At 40.2% G+C, this 22,769-nt stretch overlaps 1 protein-coding gene across 2 annotated transcripts in view; it reads right to left on the bottom strand.

Moving 5' to 3' along the window:
- Nucleotides 1-22,769, bottom strand: part of LOC127580946 (alpha-1,3-mannosyl-glycoprotein 4-beta-N-acetylglucosaminyltransferase C-like) — a 55,663-nt gene that overhangs the window by 7,143 nt on the left and 25,751 nt on the right. For both annotated transcript variants that reach the window (XM_052034940.1, XM_052034941.1), the window contains exons 2-3: nt 4,449-4,604; nt 2,357-2,504 (exon numbers count right to left, since the gene is read on the bottom strand). In XM_052034940.1, coding sequence (XP_051890900.1) covers nt 2,357-2,504; nt 4,449-4,550 — 250 coding nt within the window. In that variant the 5' untranslated portion in view covers nt 4,551-4,604. The remainder of the gene's footprint in view (nt 1-2,356; nt 2,505-4,448; nt 4,605-22,769) is intronic.

Below are 22,769 nucleotides of genomic sequence, written 5' to 3'. Positions count from 1 at the left end.
TCTGACTTCATGTAAAGTCTCCCATTCATTTTTAAAAAGTGTTTTTCAAGCTAATAATAATACATTTCATGGTATTCATTAATGACTAGATATAGTATGTATTCTATTAGTTTAATTATGGTTTGTGTCAGAGTGATTGAGATTAAATTATAGCAGGTGTATGTAGAACATTACGATATGGGCTACTATAGAAAACATTTCTGACATGGAGAAATTGGCTTATGGATCGTTCCCAGGACCGAACCCTTACGTAACCTATGGACTGCGTGTATTCTGGAGCAAAGATCGATGATGCAGTCAACTGGAGTTTATTTTACCTCGTTATTTGGGTCAAATCTGAAGCAGGCAAAATGACAACCCTATTTCCAGTTACAAAGGTCTTAAGTAAAAAGGATTTAGACATCCCAGCCCATAATTTTACATGAAACTATATTAGCAGTCTCACTGGAATGCACAGCAAATAAAAGTATCACATTTGTGGATGAAAGGAAAGCGTTGTTCTCTTGTTGTTTAGTGTACAGCAGAGGGTACTTGACACTACCCTGGGCCAACGCCATTGCTAACATGAGAATTACTGATAAAGAGTGATGCCTGGGGTGGTTAATGTAAACAATATTTATTCACTTAGCAACTGTGCAAAATTTTATATTTTGAGAATTCTGAATTTTAAATTCTAAAATTAAAAAGACTGAAGATTTTTCTGCATGTGTAACCTACAAGGGTAAAAATCAATGAAGGCAATTAGTTCACCCTTGGCTTAAATAAAGAGCTTGAAAAATGTCTTGGGAAAGTCAGTAATGAAGGAAAAAAGCAAGTGTACACCAGGAGAGTCATCTCTTCTTATAATGTGCACTGGAGATGGGAGCACTTGTATGTAATTTTACTATCAAACTGTAAAGGGGCTGATGATTTCTCAATAACACTAAACCAAGAGATCTCAGTCTCAGTGATCAACCATTGGGAGAGAAAGACATCTGTTTCATGCTAGGTTGAATGGAGGTATTGGTGGCTCAGGGGTGAGCTACTACAGGGGTGACAAGAAATTCTGCAGATGCTGGAATCTGGAGCAATACACAGTGCTGGAGGAACTCAGTGGGTCAGGCAGCATCCATGGAGGGAAATAAACAGTCGATGTTTCAGGCTGAGACCCTTCATTAGGACTGGAAAGGAAGAGGGCTGAAGCCAGAATGAGAAGGTGGGGAAGGGGGAGGAGCATACACAGGCAGGAGAGTTCAGGTGATAGGCAAGTCTAGGTGAGGGGGAAGGTAGGTTTTTGGGGTGGGGAGATATAATAGGCCAAGAGGTGATAGGTAGAAGAGGTAAAAGGCTGAAGGATGAGGAACCCAGTAGGAGAGGGCAGTGGACCATGGACTAAAGGATTGGGGGGGGGGGAGAAAGAGGAGGAGAGGAGATGGGCAGGTCAAGGTGGGGGAAGGGAGCCACAGGAATAAGGGAAGACAGGGAGGGGGGGGGGGGGGAGAGAAAAAGGGGTGAGTTTACCAGAAGTTAGAGAAATTGATGTTGAGGCCATCAGGTTGGAGACTCCCAAGGCAGAGTATGAGGTGTTATTCCTCTAATGTGTCTGGCCTCAATGTGGCAGTAGAGGATGCCATGGATAGACATGTCAGTATGGGAGTGGGATGTGGAATTGATGTTGGTGGCCACCAGGAGGTCCTGGCTGTTGTGGTAGATGGAGCAAAGATGCTCCATCACAATCTAACCTGACATTTTCTTTTAAAGCAAACCTACCGGAAGCCACCCAGCCACAGTGGCTGAGATCTATTTGTGCAGGGCTCCTTTAAATCTCATCTGTGCAATGACCTGCTACTATGTAAATGATAGCACTGCCCACAGAACATGCATGAGCTAAGCATCATCCAGATGTAGGTCATGGGAAGCCACTACATGTCTGTGTCATCATGCATTATTACATGATGTGCATGGTGTTCCTCCAGAAAGGCAAGTTCTGGACTTTGAAATCTATGCAATAAGTCCTTTTATCAATTGTGTTCTCTTTGAAATTAAATAGCATGGTATAAATAACCCAAGGTGCTATCATGTGTCTCGAGAATCATTTCTTCAGCTAATAGTTGTGTCTCAAGTGGAAATAAAACTGATGGCAGATCTTCAAATGCTTTCTGGAAACAGTAGAATCCTTTGTTTGCATGAAAGCAACATCATTTCCCCCCAAAAACAATAGAAATACAGAAAAATATCCTACTTTAGTTCATTTGCACGTTAAGCAAAGGTTCCTGCTTTAGACTTCAGATAAACTGGCACACATTTATCAGTTCATTGTAATCCTTCCATTTTACAGTTAATTCATGGCAAACTTTAAGGATAAGTTTTCTCTTACTCTTTTTTAACAAAGGGTATCCTGCCAAATATTGATAGGTGACATTAATGGGTGAAGAAAGATTTATCAGCTCCCTGAAGTTCTGCACATTCCTCTCGGAATATAGCTGCTGCACGGCTATTTCCTTGGCCAATCGCTGTTCTTCTTCCTGAAAGACAACAGGAAATTGGAGTAAGAAATCAGACAATTATCAAAAAGATGCATGCTCCAGTGATGTTTATTTTATGGGCCATATCAGTAATCTTGGCTTAAAATGAGACATTACATACAGAAAAGCTCAACATGGCCATGTGAACCATTTATATAACTTTTTCTACAGTGGAAGCAGCTGTGCCTATGGCAATGCCAGTGTTCAGAGTTTGTAACATATGCTGAAGGACTTTTTTTAAAAAAAATATTTTCCCCTTTTCCAATTTCCTGTCCATTTAAATGAATGAAGAACATGCATTCAAAAGGCACATTGCATTTGAGTTAAACCCAGCTGTAAATGAATTAACTTTAAAGCAAAACTGATTGATTAAGTTTAGGATTTATATGATTGTCTGAAGCAGGGACATTGGAAATTAGTTGTTTTTTTTTAAATGATCATCCTCTGAAATAAAGGAGGAAAATACTGGAAACACTTAGCAGGTCAGGCAGCACCAATGAAGAGAGAAACAGAGTTAACATTTCATGTCAATGACCTCCCATCATTTTCTGTTGCCTTTTGCATTCCCATTGTCTGCAGTACTTTGTTCTTAGCCTACTCTAGTTGAGTTAGCTTGATTGATGTAAATTCAGTAGAGGCTAGACTCTCGGTACTCTGCCGAGATTCCACTTCTTGTGCTTAAAAGTTCAGAGGGATTCAGTTCAGCCTAACAAAGATTCAAGGATGTGTTCAACTCCCCCTTGACAAACTGCAACATCCTCGTTGATTCCTGGGAATCTCTGACCCATGACTTTTCAAAATGGAGAAGGAGAATTTCAGATTGTAGGGAGAACCTTGAATCCATGTATTGGGAACAAACAGAAGCCGTGCATATGCAATGGAAGGAGCACACCACCTCACAATCTAACCTGCCCTGTCAGGCACCTCCTGCCCCACCTGTGGAAGAATCCCACACTAGCCTCAGGTCTCCTCAATTCACAAAACTGAAATGGAAAAATGTCAAGTTTGATTCCAAGGGACTGCCTGAGAAGAAGAGTATTCTCCATCAGAAAAAGCAAATTATACCTGTGTTGAATTCTACTTCTTAGGATTTAATTCTGTGCTTCAGCAATAACAGCACAATATGGAATACATTTGTGTGCAGATCTGTTTTTGGTTTTGCCACCAGCTTTGTAATACTGACAACACTCAGGGCAGCAGAGAGGTGCAGCAAGTAGAGCTGCTGCCTCACAGCTCCAGCAACCAGGATTTAATCTTGACCTCAGGTGCTGTCTGTGTGCAACTGAAGGCAAAAATGGCTTTGGATATGTCTGCAGTTGCAAATGGAACTATTATGACCAGTAGCTAATCATTGGTCAATCCTTCTGAAATCTCTTCAGGATAATGTCTTATGAAGAACAAGATATTAACTGGCCTGCTTGTCTAGATGCCAGCAGAATGTTCAGGACTACTAAAATATTCCTCTGAGAGAGGATTTTAGAGCTCAGGTACATCAATATAACAGGAGGGAAATTTGAGCCAGACATCAGTTTGGGTTTGGGTGAATTAACTATTCCTCTTTTACCATTGGAAAGGCAACCTGACTGGGCCCTTCTCACTATTAATACAATAGACCTTGGCTATGATGCAGAGACTGGTTTTGTGTCTATAGAAATGTGCAGCCACCTGACATATGGCACATTATAGGGAAGCCATGCTGGAAGGTAAGAATTGTCAAACTTAATTGACTCTCCGCACGACTGAAATTTAAACAGAAAATGCTGAAAGTACTCAGCATCAGTGGAGTGAGAAACAGAGTTAACAATCCAGGTTAATGACAGAACTCCCAATCTCATTTGTTGAAAAACAGGGTTAACTCAACTACCCTTGGCACTCGAGTATCAAGACTTTCAACAATTGGTGCAGAGTGAGCAGCGCTCACATTGTGCCACCTAAAATACTCACCAACACACTTCCTTCTTCATCCTTTATACAAAGATACACAAGAAAGCAAAGAAGTAGGGAGAAACCAAGAGTAGTGACTGATCGCTTCCAGTAGCATCTCATTGCAGCAGGAGCTTTCCAAGTTGATCATGAGACGGGGTTGTTTTCAGTCTTGCTCTGAAAAATACACAGATACTTATGAATTGGAAGTGGAATCTTCAGGTAAACAGCAAGCAACATCTGCATCATTTTTCACAGAGACTAACATGGGAGAACAGATGGAGGAAGGTTCAGAGGCTTCACTGTGGTGAGCATATGTTTAAATAACTCGGGGATATTTACTGCTGATGTGAAAAGTGACTTGGTGAGAAACCATGGTGCCAAGATCCAAGGAACCTTCCTCATAGAGGAGTTGCTGCTTTCAAGGGATTGAATGGGATGAATTATTATTTGAGTTTGGGAAATCTTTGCTACGTTGAGAGACAGTGTGTAGGTGCAAATTTGAAGAAGGTCTCTTAACACTCAGTTATCAGCCACATTCTGCTATGTGGATAGCAGCCACCAATGGTCCTTCTGTATTTATACGCCTCACCTGTGTTGGTTTTCAATGGCATTAGCACAGATAAGGGAGGAGAAGGTGCACCACACTGTCAGCAGAAGAAAGGAACAACCCAGACAAACTGGAATAAGTGGGAGTAGATAGGCATCCAAACTACTCACAGTAAAGTCATTCCATAGCTTGAGGCCATTTTCTACAAAATGACTTTTGAGAGATAAATACTGACCAAATACTGACCAGACCGTCTCATATTGCAATGTTACATTCCTTTCTGTGCTGTGTCCTCAGCAAAGAATCAAACCACACTTTGATCCCTAGTTTTGTAGTTTTATTAAAAGCAGCCTTATTGGTTGAAGCATTCACACTTTATGTTTCAAAGTGTATTAGTCAAAAGGCAATGTTGAACAATTTAGCCTTGTTTATGGGTAAAAATTCAATACTCTAATTTGACTGTAACTATCACTAATGGTTTGCAAAAGCATCCATCAGATAGATTCATTTCTGACCATGTTATAGACCCTGAACCAGAAACCCTTGTAGATTGGAAACTTGTTTAATGCAAGTGTGTTCATTGTAATTTCTATTCTATTCCAGGACAGGTGATTGATAGTATGGAAGGACAATCAATAATTCTCTGTGGTATACCTCCAGAGACTGACATCTCTGATGTATTCAAAGCACTTGTCACCAAACTAAAGAAAAAAGAACAGCTAAGTAGCTAAATTCACTCTCTTCTTCACTCAGAAGATTGATAACAGGACCACTACATACCTTCCTGTCTTTAAACTGATGAACTGTATAAACCCCCACCCTACCAAAGTCATAGCCTTCCTTGCAATAGTGTCCACAGAGTATTCTCCTCAACACAATCAGCCCATGATTTGACTCTAATCCTGTGCTAGTCATTTTTCTTGTCCCAATTAATATGTCAGTATATGTCTGTGGCACAATAACTCAAAAATCTCCAGTTTAATTTTAACAGGAACTGCACTAGATTCAGGACAAACTTTATCCAAGGAGTGTTTCCAAACTTTTAAATATAGCAAAACTTTCATAATAGTGGAGTTTATTTTAACTGATAGGAATTAGAACTGTACAATTATTTATTGAGAGTGGTGAAGGATTGAGGCCATTAACTACATGGACTGGGATTAAGTTTCTTTCCATTCCAACAGCCAAGCCTCCGGCAACTAAGACCTTGTTTTACTATATTACAGATGCAAAACATTTGACAGGCACTCCTGCCTTTAAGCCAATAATACAAAAAGGTTTTGCTGTATTTGAATGGACTAAACCTTTGGATTGGGAATGGCTTACATATGATGAGCGTTTGTTGGCTCTTGGACTGTACTCACTGGAGTACAGAAGAATGAGAGGGGACCTCAGAGACATTTAAAATGTTGAAAGGACTGGACAGAGTAGATGTGGTCAAGCTGTTTCCCTTGGTGGGTGAGTCCAGGACCAGAGGGCACAATCTTAGAATTAGAGGGTACAGGTTTGAAACAGATGAGGAGAAATTTCTTTAGTCAGAGGGTGGTGAATTTGTGGAATTCCTTGCCATGTACAGCAGTGGAGGCCAGATCATTGGAGGTGTTTAAGGAAGAGATAGATAGATAGACAGATATGTAAATAGTCGGGGTATCAAGGGATATGGGGATAAGGCCGGAAATTGGGGTTTCTTTTTTCCCTTTTCTTTGGAGCAGACTCGATGGGCTGAATGGCCTACTTCTGCTCCCTTGTCTTGTGATCTCCATTCCAACTTTTTGTCATGTCCTGAACATGCTCACGAAGTGTGTGACACCCAAAATGAAGTAAAAATATTTACCATTAAGTCACCAGGAGTAAATGAATGTGATTTTAAGGATACCTTTGGTTCAGTGGTCATAGTGTTGCCCAAAATAGAATTGAATGAAGTGAAGACTCTAGAAAATACAGCAGAGAGTTCAGTTGCAGTGCTGAAAGAATGCTATACCATTTGAGATTTACTTTTGCAGGTTCCTTGGCAGGGGAACAAAATTTTCCATTCTACTTTCTGGAAGAAGTGTGAGAGAGATGATGTCCTGCCCAAGATCCATTCTTCATGCAATGCCACGTCATTTAACTTATTGTTTGCTGAACTCTGTGTACACTAGCTGCTGCACTGCAGTCATGGCTCTGCCTCAAAAGTATGCAATTGGCCATGAAAGGCTCTACTGATTCTATCAATGTTATATTAAACCACACAAACCAGGTCTAAGGGCAAAGCTGGATAAACATTTGTGCTGCTCCTTTAGCAGTCAGTGGGAAATTTGAGAAATATTCAAAAACTGAAGAAACTAGGAACAGGAGTAGGCCACCTCATCTCTCAGGTCATATTGAATGGCAGGGCAGACCTACACTGACCTCAACTCCCCTTCTGTGCCAGTTGACCATTTCCCTGATCTTTCAAAAATTTACCTACCTCACCTTAAATACTCTAATGACCTGGTCTCCACAACTGTGAGGTAGAGAATTCCAGAAATTCACTATCCTCAGTATAAAGAAATTTCTTTGAACCTCAGTTTTAAATGACCAACCCCTAATCCTGTAACAATATCCTCTCATTTGAGACTCTACTAGTAGAGAAAGTGTCTCAACATCTACCCTGTCATGCTCCCTCAGGACCATACATCTCAAAAGGTCACCCTTGTCTTACTAAACTCCAAGGAATACTGACCTAAGCATTGCAAAGGTGATTCACCAGCGTCTCTCGATAGGACAACACTCACATCCTGGCGAATCGCCTTTGTAATGCCTACAATGCTACAATATCCTTTATTGGGGTTAGGGGACTAAAACTACGTGCAGTATTCCAGGTGTGGCTTCACCATCACCCTGTATAGTTGTAACAAATCCTCCTTACTTTTAAACTCCAAATCCCTTGCAAAGACCAAAAGACCATTCGTCGTCTTAACTTGGACCTGCCTGCTAACTTTGTGATTCATGAACTAGAAGACCTAGGTTCCTCTGACCTTTACCCATTTGCAGTCTCTTTCCATTTAGATAACAATCTGCATTTTGATTCCTCCTACCAACTACCAGCTTCCCCACATTAAACTCCATTTGCCAAATTTATGCCCAATCACTCTATCAGCAAGCATCCCTGCTCTGATCATGGTTCAATGACATTTGCTAGAAAGTATACACACATGGCATGGAAATGGGATAGGACATGGAAAAGATGGAATGTAAAGTTAGTTTAACTAGAACAAAGCAATATTGAAGTTGGAATAAGCTTGTATATGGCATTGATCTGTATTCCTCATCTTCTTTCATTGCTTTATCAGCATTATTCAACTGATACTTTATTAGTGGATTTAACACGATTTCATGGGAAGTTCAGTAAAATGAAAAAAGATTTTCATGAACTGGCTCAGAATGGCAATGTAAAATAATGTTGAACAATATTTCTGAGCAACATAGTATGTAGAACTCTGTCCACTAGCATCTGTACTGCAGTCATGACTCTGCCTCAAAAGTACACAATTGGCTGTGAAGACCTCCACTGATTCTATCAACGTTGTATTAAACCCCACAAACCAGGTCTGAGGTGCAAAGTTGGATAAATGATTACACTGCTCCTTTAGGGAAACTGGAAGAAATACACAAGAACAAAGTAGCAACATCGGTAAGTGGAATGATTTGTTTAAATACACAATTAAAGAACACATAATAACTAATTGTGCTGCCTATCCAAAATTTAATAAGAGAAAGAAAATTCCTTCCACAACCTGGTCTTCTCGTCTATTGGTAAAATAATGGAAAATCTCCTATGGCATTGCTTGTAGCAATGTTGTGGCAGCTTTGACTTGACCTGTTCCTTTTCGGCCATTGATTAGGAATTCCTACCAGGAAATTCTATAGCATAACAGTGCTTATGTAATTGAAAATCGTTTACCCCCTCCGCCCCCCCCCCCATAGTGAAAAAATGGTAATGATAATTTCTATGTCATGTTGCTCTCTGTTATCAGTCACTCTTGCATCCCTGCTGTGATTTCCATATTGGATGTGTCCACCCTTGGGGTATTGAAGGGAAATTTTTTTTTGTTGGGCACTCCTAGGACAGCATAGTCTTAAAATCACAGCACTAAGTAAGCTGGGCATTAAGTTGGAAAGAGTACAAAGACGACAGAAGAGGCTGCAGATGCCGCAGGGTTTCGACCTGAAATGTCAACAATTGCTTGTGCCCCACAGATGCTGCTCAACCCACTGCAAAGATTTAAGAGAGTTCCCAGGACTTGAGGGCCTGAGTTATAGGGAAGAGGCTGGGCAGGCTAGGACTTTATTCACTGGAGCGTAGGGGACTGAGAGGTGGCTTTGTAGAGATGTATAAAATCATGAGGGACATAGATAGGGTGAATGTATACAGTTCCTGCTCTCTCCCTCCCCCCCCCCCCCCACCCACCCCGGAAAGGGAATCAAAAATTAGAGGGTGCAGGTTTCAGGAGATAGGGGAAAGATTTAAAATGGACCTGAAAGGCAACTTCACGCAGAGGATTGTGTGTACATGGAATGAGCTGCCAGAGGAAGTGGTTGAGGCAGGTATAACATTTAAAAAGATATTTGGATAGGTGGATGCTTAGGAAAGGCTTAAAGGGATGTGGGCCAAACACAGGCAAATGGGACTAGCTTAGATGGGCATCTTGGTCAGCATGGACCAGTTGGGCCAAAGGACCTGTTTCCATGGTGTATTATTCTATGACTCAATCTAGAACATAAACAAGACAAATTCCTTACCTACATCTTGGGTCCTTGGGATAAATACATCCTCTGTAGCTTTCCACCAACACCCCATAATCTCTAGGTGACTCTCCTGACCTTGATCCAAGTCCTCTGACCTGCTATCCCATCCAACCCTGTGAACTCCATCCTGAAACCTCTAACTAATCTAATGAACTTTGCACCATCTTCCCCCAGCTCCTTGTCAAGAAGATTGCCTTTCCTCCCTCCCAGTCTCCCAAACCCAAGTTTCAGAAAAGGAGGATCTGCAAAATTGTACAATGCAAATGAGGCCTAGGGCTTAGATGGCAATTGAAGTTTTAGGCAGTGCTTAATGGATGGATCAGACTTTCTAGACCTCCCTTTGGGAAAACAAACATAAGTATTTACCCATAAAACAGACAAAATATATAGAATATCTGCTAACTTTAATGCTGATAAAAGTCTGACCATAGATGAATACTTTTGACTTCTGTATGCAAAGCTATTGGGCTGTAAAATATTGTTTCATCAGACAAATGAAGAGCAAAAATAGAAATGTAAATGAATTTACTTAGCGTGCATTTTGTTCAGACCAGAAAGGTTTGCACCTACAAACCAGTTGAAAGCACACAGCCCACACAATTCACAACCCTTTTCAATTATGTACAGTATTTTGTGAAATTAATTGACCTGATCATAGAGATAACATCTGTGTTCCTGATGATCCACTGTGGCCCAGGCTGCTCAATAGGGACATTACTGCTTTGAACGAGCTGTCAAAGGTTCTTCTTGAATAAAGAATGTACTTGACCATAAATCAACTACAGGAATAACTCTCAAATAATATGTGCTTCCTTTAATAAACTTTCAAATCATAAAAACCTGTGTTCACCATGAAAGATTAACAGTTAACACATTGCAACAGTAAGTTTCCTTTATAACACATCACTTTTACCAATTAAAATCACCTTTTTCCAATTGGGGGAACAAGTGGTGGGAGATACATCAGTATTGAGGGCTAACAACTTTTGCTAATATAAAAAAGGGGCTCCTGTGCAGTATGCCTGTAAGGATAAGGTATACATTAGATGCAAAACTTGTGTAGAAGGGAAAGCAAGATTGTAAATCAGAAATAAAACCAGACAATGCCTAAGTTATGGCCTCTGGTGATGCAAATACTTTTATAGTGAACTTCAATGATTTATGTATTGATGGAGGAAGTAGAGAGCAAAAGGGTGTGCACTTATTGCAGGAAAGTGTTAATCCCTTTCCCCAACCAATTTCTACGCTTACAAGCGATGACTTAGAATCACGGTCACCTGCCTACTCTTATCCAACCAATAATTTGTACAAAAACAGAAATATGGAGTTAATGTTTCAGGTCAAGGATCCTTTATCAGAACTGAGAAAGCAAGTTAGTTTCAAGTTGCAGAGCGGGCGAGAATGATTGGTCGTGTCAAAGGGAATCTCTCTGATAGGGCGAGGCCAGGTTTGTTGTAGTGATAAGCAGTTGGTGAAGTTATCTGCACTGTTATAACAAGATGCTAAACTTGAAAAACAGCACCTGATCTTCTATCTGGATAGGCTGCAGCTTTTTGGGCTTAGCATCAAATTCAACAACTTCAGGTAATTTGCCTTCTCTGTATCAGAACTGCCCAGTTCTGCTGCCATCTGGACATTAGCTCATTTTATCTCTCTACTAGTGTGGCCTAACTTACTTGACATTGCCTACAGCTCTGACGTTCCTTTGATTGTGTTCTCTCTCTAATGGCCCCCATTAACACATCAACCACATAACTTCACCACAATTCTGTCCTCATTCTATCAGAGATATTTTCTTTTGCTGTCCATCTCTCCACCACCTTCACTGTTTTGTAGTTTTGGTTACCCTCTTATAGGAAAGACATCATTAAGTTGGAAAGAGTGCAAAGATTTATGACAATATTGCCAGAGTTATAGGGAGAGGTTGGGGCAGGCTAGGACTTTATTCATTGTGTAAGAGACTGAGAAGTAAACTCACGGGGGGGGGGGGGGGGGTATAAAATAATGAGGGGAATAGATAGGGTGAATGTACACAGTCTTTTACCCAGGGAAAGGGAATCAAAAGCTAGAGGGCATAGGTTTAAGCTGAGAGGGGAAAGATTTAAAAAGGGACCTGAGGGGCAACTTCACTCAGAGGGTGATGCGCAAATGAAACAAGCTGTCAGAGGAAGAGATTGAGGCAGGTATAATAACATTTAACAGACACTTGGACAGGTACATGCATAGGAAAGGTTTAGAGGGATTATGGGCCGAATGCGAGCAACAGGGACTAGTTTAGATAGGCATCTTGGTCGGTATTGATGAGTTGGGCTGAAGGGTCTGTTTCCATGCTGTAGCATTCTATGACTCAAATTTAAGACCACGTTTTTTCTTAATTCTGAGAAGAGGTCTTCAACCTGAAACAATGACCGTTTATCTTTCCATGGATGCTGCCTGACCTGCTGAGTGCTTCTAGTATTTTCTGTTTTTGTTTCTGATTTCTACCATCTACAGTTTTTGATTTTCATTTACTTATTTTTTAATAACTTGTATAGTTAAGCAGCAGACTAGGGAAGGCCCATTAAAAATGAAGAGGAAAATAAATGTTATGCATTTCTAATGTGGATGTAATCATCAATCCAGGTATTAGTCGTGCTAGTTTTCAGTAGTAACATTTTACACATTTCTAAACAAACCTATTTGCACATCAAAAATAAAATCTGCTACAAACCAGTGAATGTCAATGTTTTAGAATATTTTTCATTATTTCTTTTTTCTGGAAAAATCTTGGCATATGTAGTAGTGGTAATATAGCATAATTTTATTAAAAATAGGTTTATCACACAAAATAAGCATTTTAAAATAGGGTCTACTACACCACTTGTGAGCAAACTGATTTTAAAACCGACTCCTTTTCCTTTGTGCTGTCAAGCAACAGATGTCAGGTTAAACTGATTAGCAGTTGAGATATTAAGACAACCGTGACATCAAGTCTGGAGATCTAATCAAGAGGAAGCAACTGCAGATTCATGTGACACAATGACATTAAAGGGGTTTTCAAACTTTGGTTTGAGTGAAAAGTAAGATTCATAAGATAAGATAGCATATTTCTGAGGAAGTCCAGCACCAGCAAAGGCCAAACCTTGATTATTCTGGATGTGATATCCAGGGGCTCTCATGTTGCTGTTCACTAAGGTAAGTAACAAGGTAGAGACACAAGCAAACCATCTGCTATTGAACAGTCAACACTTTATCAACTCGAGTGGCTGATACAACATGTATCACATATTATAAATTTAACTATATTAATTTACTCACTGCTTTAGTCCTTTTGACTAAAAATTTCTAGCCTATAAGCTAAACTTTACACTTCTTCAATATCAATTCTAGATACTGATAATTCACAAGGATCACTTCTCCAGATGCTTCATACATAACCAATCCAGTACTGTACATTGTTACATATTTTCTAAACATCAACTGTAACACTAAGCTTTACACAAGCAAACAACACTTATTAACCACTACAGTAGTTAGAGTTTTCAGTATATTGCCAAATATCATTAACTCCATCATAATTTTTTTTACTCTAATCCCTTTGTCACTCTGCTTTCACTCAATCTTGCGTAGACTTACCCTAGACACTGAACCTTCCTCTTTCTTGCTGCCCCTGTTGAAGTTAGAAAATCGCCATCTCTGACATTTCCCCTCTGGTCTTAGTTTCATCATAACTGTTTTCAGTATCCCTTTGTGCACTTTGGCTTAATTGTGTTTATATCAGTTAGTATTATGCTTTGTGTAAGGTCTCTCATGGGACCTTCAGAACTTTTAAACTGCCTCCACAATACATGATATTTCTCCTTTAAAGCATCAGCTCAATTTGGATTTGGTTTAGTTCATTCAGTAACTTTGTAGACACCAAACTGTTTCCCAAATCCCATGCAGTCTCATAATTAAAAATGACCTCACTACAGCATGCTGAATCAATCTACTTGCCATCAATGTTATTTGCAATGGTACAGCTGTCAGATCCTGACTCTGATGAACCAATTATCTTGTATTGTCCAAATGGATCAGACTTTTCTTCCACATTTGCTTTCAAGAATTCTAAATATTCCCATTGCTCTGAAAATGCTAAATCACCACCCAAATTAAATGTTGAGGTTAATCTTCTTAAAAAAAAATGGGCTGCCCTCCACCGTTGGAACATCTCACCATAGTCTAATTTTCAAGCTCATCTACACTTTGCAGTAGTGATCTTCCACCTCATGAAGGCCTCTTTCTGCCCAAGTATCTCACTACCATTGTAAAGCTACATTTGAGTTCTTACCGCCTCTTAGAAAAGTAAACATGTACAACTCTTGCAACACACAGCCAAACAATTACACTACTTTCTAACAGAATGCTAAAAACATGTATTATTTACTAAAAGTACATTCTTCATTAATATTGCCAACTTGCACTAAAATTCCACTTCTGGGACTTTCACCTTTCCATTCACTGCCGTGCAATTCCATCACAAGCCTTGGCTCCACATTGCTTGATTTCCCACCCATGTATGCATCAAGCCCAGTTTCAGGGTTGCCTCCTCCAGTAACACCTCACATTCAGCTTTTAGTTAAGTAACAAGGATGGAGTTACCAACAAAACATTCTTTTTTGAAGTAGTCAGCCCTCAAAAAGAATAGTGGATGGTATAATATATTAAAACCCATACCACATAGTGCACCCAATTCATATAGGGACACTTTTCATTTGTATCTACGTACTTCATTGGGTGTGCAGGAAAGCAGATTATACAAGTTAATTGCAACTGAATTTTGAAGATAGAGCTGTCACTGCTGTGTAGTATGTTCAGTGCTACTGACCAAGGATGAACTTCAAGTTCAGTGTTTTTGCAAGTCTGCCATCCCAATACAAATTTGCATTGGGATTACACACAAGCTTGAACAATGAGGAATCATTTAATTAAGTTTAAGTGATCTGCTTTGCAATGAGCTGACTGATAAAGGATGAAATTTGGGAGTCAGTCTAGAGAACAAGCTAGGCAGAGCCAAGTTTGAATGTGAAATCATTCATGATAGTTTTCAAGTGGATGGGCTGAGGTGTGATTGAAGATGGGGTGATGATAATGCAAGCTTTCTCATTGAGGGGAAATGACGTTGGAGTCAAAAAGGGCAATGATTGCAATAGGGGGGCTGAGGACATAGGGTCCATGAGGATAACTTCAAAATACAACTTGGATGGTGATTTAGCATTTTCAGAGCAATGGGAATATTTGCAATTCTTGACACATCTCTGCCTCAGCTCTCCACACTGCACAATATAGCCCAAAAATTACATAATCTCTGCAAGTACATGTTGAATTTGGCTGCATTGTGCACTGGTCACCAGACAAGATGACTACCAATCTCCAGGATAGCAAGAGGCAAGAAACTTTGTGGACGTGAACACTCAGAAAATAGCTTTGAAGCAGCGGCCCTGGCTTCTGACTGGAGGGTAATTTTTTATCATAAGCAGGGGAGTAAAATAGGTGAAATTGAATTGGCTCTTAATTACACATCTAACATCTGCTTTCTCTTCCATTGGCTTCAACAGGAGACAAAATATTGGTTGTAATGGACGTCTAACTAATATCAACTTTTCAACACCATCACCCAAAATTAAAAATATGTCACACCCATTCTTCCACAATCTTAACTTATTCTCTGGAATCAGCTTTTTATGGAACTTCTAAAAAGAATAGTAATGTAATGTTGTTCTAATGCTAGAAAAAATTTAGTAATAGGATTTCAAGGTTACAGGGTACGAGCCCAGTTGTTCAATTAATATAATCAAATTAAAAATTTCTAGAAAATTGATAATGTATAAAATAGTAGATAAATAATTGTACACTGAAGCCTGTAATCATGAGCGGTTTTGTTTAACTTGGCTTCCCTTTCATGCCAGGCTATGTAATTAAGAACTCAAGGTGATTCTAAACAATTATTAATGGTACCAGATCACAGTCTGTCTCTAAAGGGAAGTTTGGTTCTAAGCTGACGACCATTATGGCTATAGAATAAATCATGAATCAAAACAAACCAATGACTTCATGGCATCTATGCACAATTTTAGCAAGAAAAAGAATTGATGCTCTTTCAATTTATTATTAAGATCCGTAGGAACAAATTAACAATCATTTTCATGCAAAACAGTTCTTGAAATATTATCGGATTGACATTATAATTACACCTCATGAATGTTTTTTGTCAATGCAGGAAAATATGTTAAAATTGGATGTCAAATGCAAATGCAAATGCAACAAAATGTGAGATGTTAAAGAGATAAGCAGAATACTAAAGACCTATCCTAGCAATCGTGGAAAGTTAGCAGCTTCAACTGAAATGCCAAACATTTCATAACTACCAGAGCAGGGTCCTACATGGGCAACTGCAGAGAACACATAGTTCAAGTGGACTTAACAAGAAATTTGGAAATCTAAAAAAAATCCTAACATTAAATGTTTATACATTTTAAAATAAAGAGCCATATTGACATTGCCTCTGTGGTATTAGAGGATTGAGTTTCCTTCACTTGTGAACTTCAAATTTTTTAAAAAAAACCTGAATTCGTAGTGAGTGGATATACCCATCAAGGCCAGCATTTATTGTACATCTCTAACCATCCTTGAAGGTAATGGTGAACCAAGGCCGATGCTGTGAGGAACATCATTCCACTTCAAGTAGGGAATTCCAGGAGTTTATCCAAAATGAAATGAAAACAAAAATGTTTCTGAAGGATGTTGTCTTGGAAGAGAACTGCTGGACATTGATGGTGCCAATGTGCCTGCAGTGGGTGAGGGAGGGGTTGGATAGAACAAATGGAATGCAAATTACAGTATAGGGGAAGCCCAAGTTTGCTGAGGTGATTCCATTATTCACAGAGCTGTCTGGTTGATAGATTAGAGGATAGTTTGAGAGTGAGAAAATTGAGGACCTTGTGAAAGTTGTAAAATGCAGGTCAGAGGTGCTGTTGGGATCCGAAACCAAAACAAGAATGCTGGAGTTGTCCAGCAGATTAGGCAGTGTTTGTGGGGGAAGAGAGAGAAAAAAAGTTAATATTGCAGATGGATAACCTTAAAGCAGGACTGGCCAGTTCTGATGCAAACAGAAGAAACAAGGTTTTTACTTTACCTGTGGCTTCCCATTTACCACAGTTGACATAGCCCTCAATCATGCCTTATTTATTTCCAATACCTCTGGTCTCACTTGCTCTCCTCCCAGCTGCAGCAAGGATAGTTTCCTTCTTTCTAACTTTCCACCTGCCAGCCTCCACAATCAACAATTCATCCTTCACAACTTCCACCACTTTCAAAGAGATTCTATCACTGGACACATTTTTTCCTCCCCTTCCAGCATTTCAAAGCAATTGTTCCCTTTGTAACTTCCCTGGACCACTCTTTCATGTCCAACAACCACCCCCTCATGGCACTTTGCCATGTAATTGCAGAAGGTACAACGTCTTGCACAAAATAATTGAGTTACAAATGCATGGGAAAATACTGAGATGTGCAGCACACTATTCACCAAGTGTTTCAACTACATTGTAAATCAATGCTGTTTAGTACATTGATTTAGAAATAAGGAGATACAAATTATGTCATGAAGAAAATGACTATGAATGAATGTTTGGTTTATAAAATATTAACTGCTCATGAGTTTTTAAAGAGTTGAATAATATATATTGTATAATGGTAATACAAAGCCTTGCTTGATGGGCAAAGAGTTCATGCTGGACCGAATTTGATATGACATTCCAGTTTGATTTTGTGCTTTACCTTGCCTTCCAAGAGGAAGGAGACAGACTGCAAACCTACAGTCAATTGCAGATCCAATTCAGCTGCTATAATCGCAGCTGAAATCCATCAGGCAGGCACTGTGCATAGTATGATCTGTCCAAGTTCTTTCTAGTCATCACCAAGTTCTTATTTGCCTTGGAAGCAGCATTTCAATTTGTGCTTCTTCCAGGTTACTGTCCTGCATTCAGTGGCTTCCCATCCATTGGAAGCTGAGGGTCACCTGAGCAAAAGCGTTCTGCAAAGCATTAATTTTTTTTTGGTTTCTCCAGTGTGTTAACATCCCATTCTGACCTCCTTAAGAATGTCAAAGGTAGATCTGAGGAAAATTATTTCATATTCTGAATGGGCAAGTTACAGAAATTCAATGGAAAGGCTGGTTGTCTGAAATCAATGTGTGTCAGAATTGGCCAGTCCTGATTAACAAAGTCATTAACTGCAATGTTAATTCCATTTTTTTCTCTTTACAAATGTTTTGATGGCTGAATATTTCTAGCATCTTTTATTTCAGATTTCCAGGTACTGTAGTGTTTTGTATCCCATGTTTATTTTACTCTCTCTTCTGATCTCATTTATCCCCTGCCATTTACCTTCCCTTCAGACAGATGAGCTGCAATTAAGCAGCATTCACAATGCACCCTCAGCTGGCTCTACCACCAGGTATCAGTGTCCTTTGGTCTCCACCCTATGACCGGCCCATTCCTCATGTTCTCTCCACCTCTCCCCCTTCCCTGGAGTTTAAAAAACTTTTTGATTGTTAGTTTTTCCTGGTTTTGACTTGAATCATTAACGGTTTCTCTCTCCACAGATGCTGCCTGATCTGCTATTAATTGCATCATGTATTTAACTTGCCTTGTAACAATCGTGATCACACTGCCTCCAAGCTTTCCTCTCAAGTTCCTTTAAGTTCTAATAATTATTTGTATGCATGGTAGGAATGTCCAAAGGGATAGTGTGTTTAAGTCAAAATCAACTCTCAAATCACATTTCAAAAACATGGAACTTATTCTTCAAACAATATTAAACAAAATTTTCTGATCATGACCACCTTGTCTGTATTCAAATCAGCTGCAGTGTTCCCATGGTTACAACTGTGACTCCAATTCAGATGATTTTAAGCACAACATTTGTGCCCAGAAGTCACGAAAAGATATACAGAAATGCAAGTTTTTTCCTGCCTCTCCGTCTTTCCTTCCTTCAACAAGTTTTAAGCCTCCAGTAGTTCAAGAATTATATCACATATTGACTGACCCACATTGTTTTCCTCCAACCTTGGCCATGCCTTGCAGTGACTGGCTCTTCATCTCATTTACTCAATAGAGAAACAGAAGTAGATACAAGCTAAATAATGAAACACACCACAGGGAATTATGCCCAGCCCATTGAGTCTTGACAACTGTAAAAGGTACAATCCCCATTGCGCTTATAAAAATTTTAACATGCGACAGCAGCAGTACAGATTCAGTAGTGCAACAGAAATATCTGGTTACTATAAGTATTAATATTATCTACTAGGTCATTGTATTATTACAGGCAATAAAAATCATGAAAAAGATGTCAGAGATAAATTGTCAATGGAGATCAATGCACTGGTGTCCAGTTTACATGGCAACACTCAGCTGGTCAGGCAGCATTGGTGATGAGAAGAAAGCAGCTAATGGGCCAGATTGTGCTGGTAGGTAGGTGGCAGGTCCATAGGGCAGAGAAGACTAGCTGCAACACATGTATCAGTGCATTCCAGGCTCCTGCGCCCTGGAGTGGAGCAGTATGAAATGCACTGGAGATCAGATGTGGACGCGCCTGCCCTCCGGCTCTATCCCTGAACTGAGGAGCTGGACACTGTATCTGGCCATTTATCCTTACACCAGCCATAGCTGGTAGAATGTCAGCACTCATTTGAACAAGTCACAGACCTTCACTAAAATGGTGTGACACCAAGTGTTTTCTAAAAATGTAGTTAAATTAATATTAATGCTATATCTAATTTACATTAGTTGTTTTACATGAATTAGATTTAATTTTAATATTTTTCCCCAATGTTTCTACATGTCTCTGATTAATGGAAACATGTAGAAACAGAAAAGGCAAACTGACAGCACAGGCTTCTGCTCCACATCACAAGGACTGTGGCGTTGATGTTATTTGGAACTGCATGGCTGCAGAAGATTAGTGCAACCGTGGGCCAAGCCTGGGAGGACAGGGGAGAGTGGGAGGATGGTAGAGCAGTAGTGGAGGGTGCAAGGTGTCTCCAAGGAGCAGGACAGATCCATCCCAGTATTTCAGAAGTGGAACCTTTTTACAAAACAAAAACCAGAATGACAACTTGTCGTTTTCTCTCCCTCTGCAGCTGCTGCTTAATCTGCTGTTTGTTGCCTGCATTTTCAGCGTTTAAGAGGTTTGGTATCTACATTTTTTTGTCCCCCCCCCCCCCCCCCCCCTAGTGGTTAATCTTTGCCTCGATGTATAGAGGGGATGGAACTGCGAGCACTTGTCACTGAATTCTTCAACAACATGGTACCCACTTGAGCAGTGCATCAGGCTGACCTTGTCTGTGAAAGATCCCATGGAGACACAAGAGATTCTGCAAATGCTTGAATCCGGAGCAACACACACACACACAGACAGTGCTGGTAGAGCAACACCTGCTGAGTTCCTCCAGTACTATTTGTGTGTGTTGCGCAAGACTTCATAGGACAGTTTTAAAGAAGCAAAAGAGACCAGTATTCTGGGCAACAGTTATTCCACAACCACTGTCAGTAAAACATACCTATTATTATCACAATGCTGTGATTATCACATTTCTGGGCACTAATTTGCAATTGACTTATAGTTAATGTCTGGACTATAAAGTGCTTTGGGACATTATGAGGTCATGAAAAGTGTAAGCATTTATTTAATTGCATTTCCAGAGAAACTGGGAGGCCGCTACTGTTGAAAGTATGCTTAGTTGGCTTAAATTGTGAATCTCCCCAAGTCCTTTCCCTGTTGGGTCAAACACCCTTAAACCCAATCTGCTCTTCACCCAAACTCTAGCAACTTCACTGTGCCCAGGGAGCTATTGGACCAGCTGACTGTGTATCACCACCTGTTGGCATCACTGATCTTAATCCTCAATGGGAGTCTACCACAATCAGCACCAGTGACCCTGGTTCAATTCCGGCCACTGTCTGCAAGGTGTTTGTATGTTCTCCTCATGTCTGCATGGGTTTCCTCCAGGGGCTCTGGTTTCTTCCCACATTCCAAAGACATATGGGTTAGGAAGTTGTGGGCATGCTATGTTGGTGCCAGAAGCACGGTGACACTTGCGGGCTGCCCCCAGAATGCTCTATGTAAAAGATGCATTTCACTGTGTTTCAATGTACAGTACATGTGATTAATAAAGATACCTCATCTCTGCTGCCTCACACCACCAATTCAAAGCCCAAGGTCATTTGCAGTGCCTTACAACTGTTCCAGCTGGGATTATGTAACCTAGCAAAGACCAACATATTTGGGATCACTCCATTCCACGTGGCTCAATATAATACTGGTAAACTCACTGGCCGAGTTGATTAGAGCTCGTGCTACCAGCTTTTCCATAAAATGTCTTGCATTCATAACTTACTGACCACGTCATATCTCACTATACATGGCTAATGTGCCATTCATAAAAATACCATAAGACCACACTTGGAGTATTGTGTGCAATTCTGGTCACCCAGCTGTAGGAAGGATAGATAGGCTGGGACATTTTTCTCTGGAGTGTAGGAGGCTGAGGGGTGACCTTACAGAGGTATATAAAACCATGAGAGGTGTAGATAAGGTGGATGGTTACAGTCTTTTTCCACAGGGTAGGGGAATCTAAAACTAGGGGGTAGAGGTTTAAGGAGAAAGTGGAAAGATTTAAAAGATACCTGAGGGACAATTTGTTCACACAGAGGGTGGTGGGTATGTGGAACGAGTTGCCAGAGGAAGCTGTAGAGGCAAGTACAATTACAACATTTAAAAGATATTTAGACAGGTACATGGATAGAAAAGGTTTAGAGGGATATGGGCCAAATGCAGGCAAATGGAACTAGCTTCTATAGACATCTGGTCACCATGGACAAGTTGGGCTGAGGGGCCTGTTTCTGGGCTGTATAACTCTTTAAGAGCACACAAAATTGGAGTAGAGAAAATGCCAAACTACCTTTAAATCTGCTAACCCATTCAATAAGATCACGGTTGAACTGAACAAAGTATCAGCTCCACATTCTGCCCAGTCCTCATATCCTTTAATTTCTCAGCTGTGAATATACTTAACATAGACATAGAACATTACAGCACAGTACAGGCCCTTCGGCCCAAGATGTTGTGCCGACATTTCATCCTACTCTAAGATCTATCTAACCCTTCCCCCCCCAAAATAGCCCCCCATTTTTCTATCATTCATGTGCCTATCTAAGAGTCTCTTAAGTCTCCCTAATGTATCTGCCTCCACCACCTCTGCTAGCAGTGTATTCCACACACCCACCACTCTCTGTGTAATAAAACAACTTACCCCTGACATCCCCCCTATACCTTCCTCCAATCACCTTAAAATTATGCCCCCTCGTGTTAGCCATTTTTGCCCTGGGAAAAAGTCTCTGACTGTCCACTCGATTTATGCCTCTTATCATCTTGTACACCTCTATCAAATCACCTCTCATCCTCCTTCTCTCCAAAGACAAAAACCCTAGCTCGGTCAACCTACCCTTATAAAACATTATGTATTTCTTTCACGATGCCTCAAATGCAATGAAGCCAATTACGTACTTAAGAGTAGTCACTGTTTTACTGTAGGAATACTACAGCCAGTGTGTAAACAAGCTTCGATAAACAACAATGCAATAAACACTAGATAATCTGTTTTAGTGATACTGTTTAGGGAGAATATTTTATGCCTACCTCAAGTTTGACCCAAATGCATCACAGCTTGGTATGGCAACTGCTCTGCCTGAGACCACAAGGAATTGCAAGGAGTTGTGAACTCAGCCCAGACCATCACGCAAACCAGCTTCCCCTCCGCTGACACATCTACTCTTCCTGCTGCCTCAGGAAAGCAGCTAATATAATCAAGTACCCCACCCACCCCAGTCACTCTCTCTAATGACTCAGTATCCATTGCTCTCTGGAGAGGAAGGCAAAATGAAACATTTGCCTCCTCTGGTATGTTCTGTCATTCAATTAGTTTATACTTGTAGGAGAAA

Source organism: Pristis pectinata, chromosome 20, assembly GCF_009764475.1.
Source record: "Pristis pectinata isolate sPriPec2 chromosome 20, sPriPec2.1.pri, whole genome shotgun sequence".
Classification (NCBI taxonomy): Eukaryota; Metazoa; Chordata; class Chondrichthyes; order Rhinopristiformes; family Pristidae; genus Pristis; species Pristis pectinata.
The sequence above is the reverse complement of the archived record's forward strand: the minus strand, read 5'-3'. Positions and strand labels throughout refer to the sequence as shown.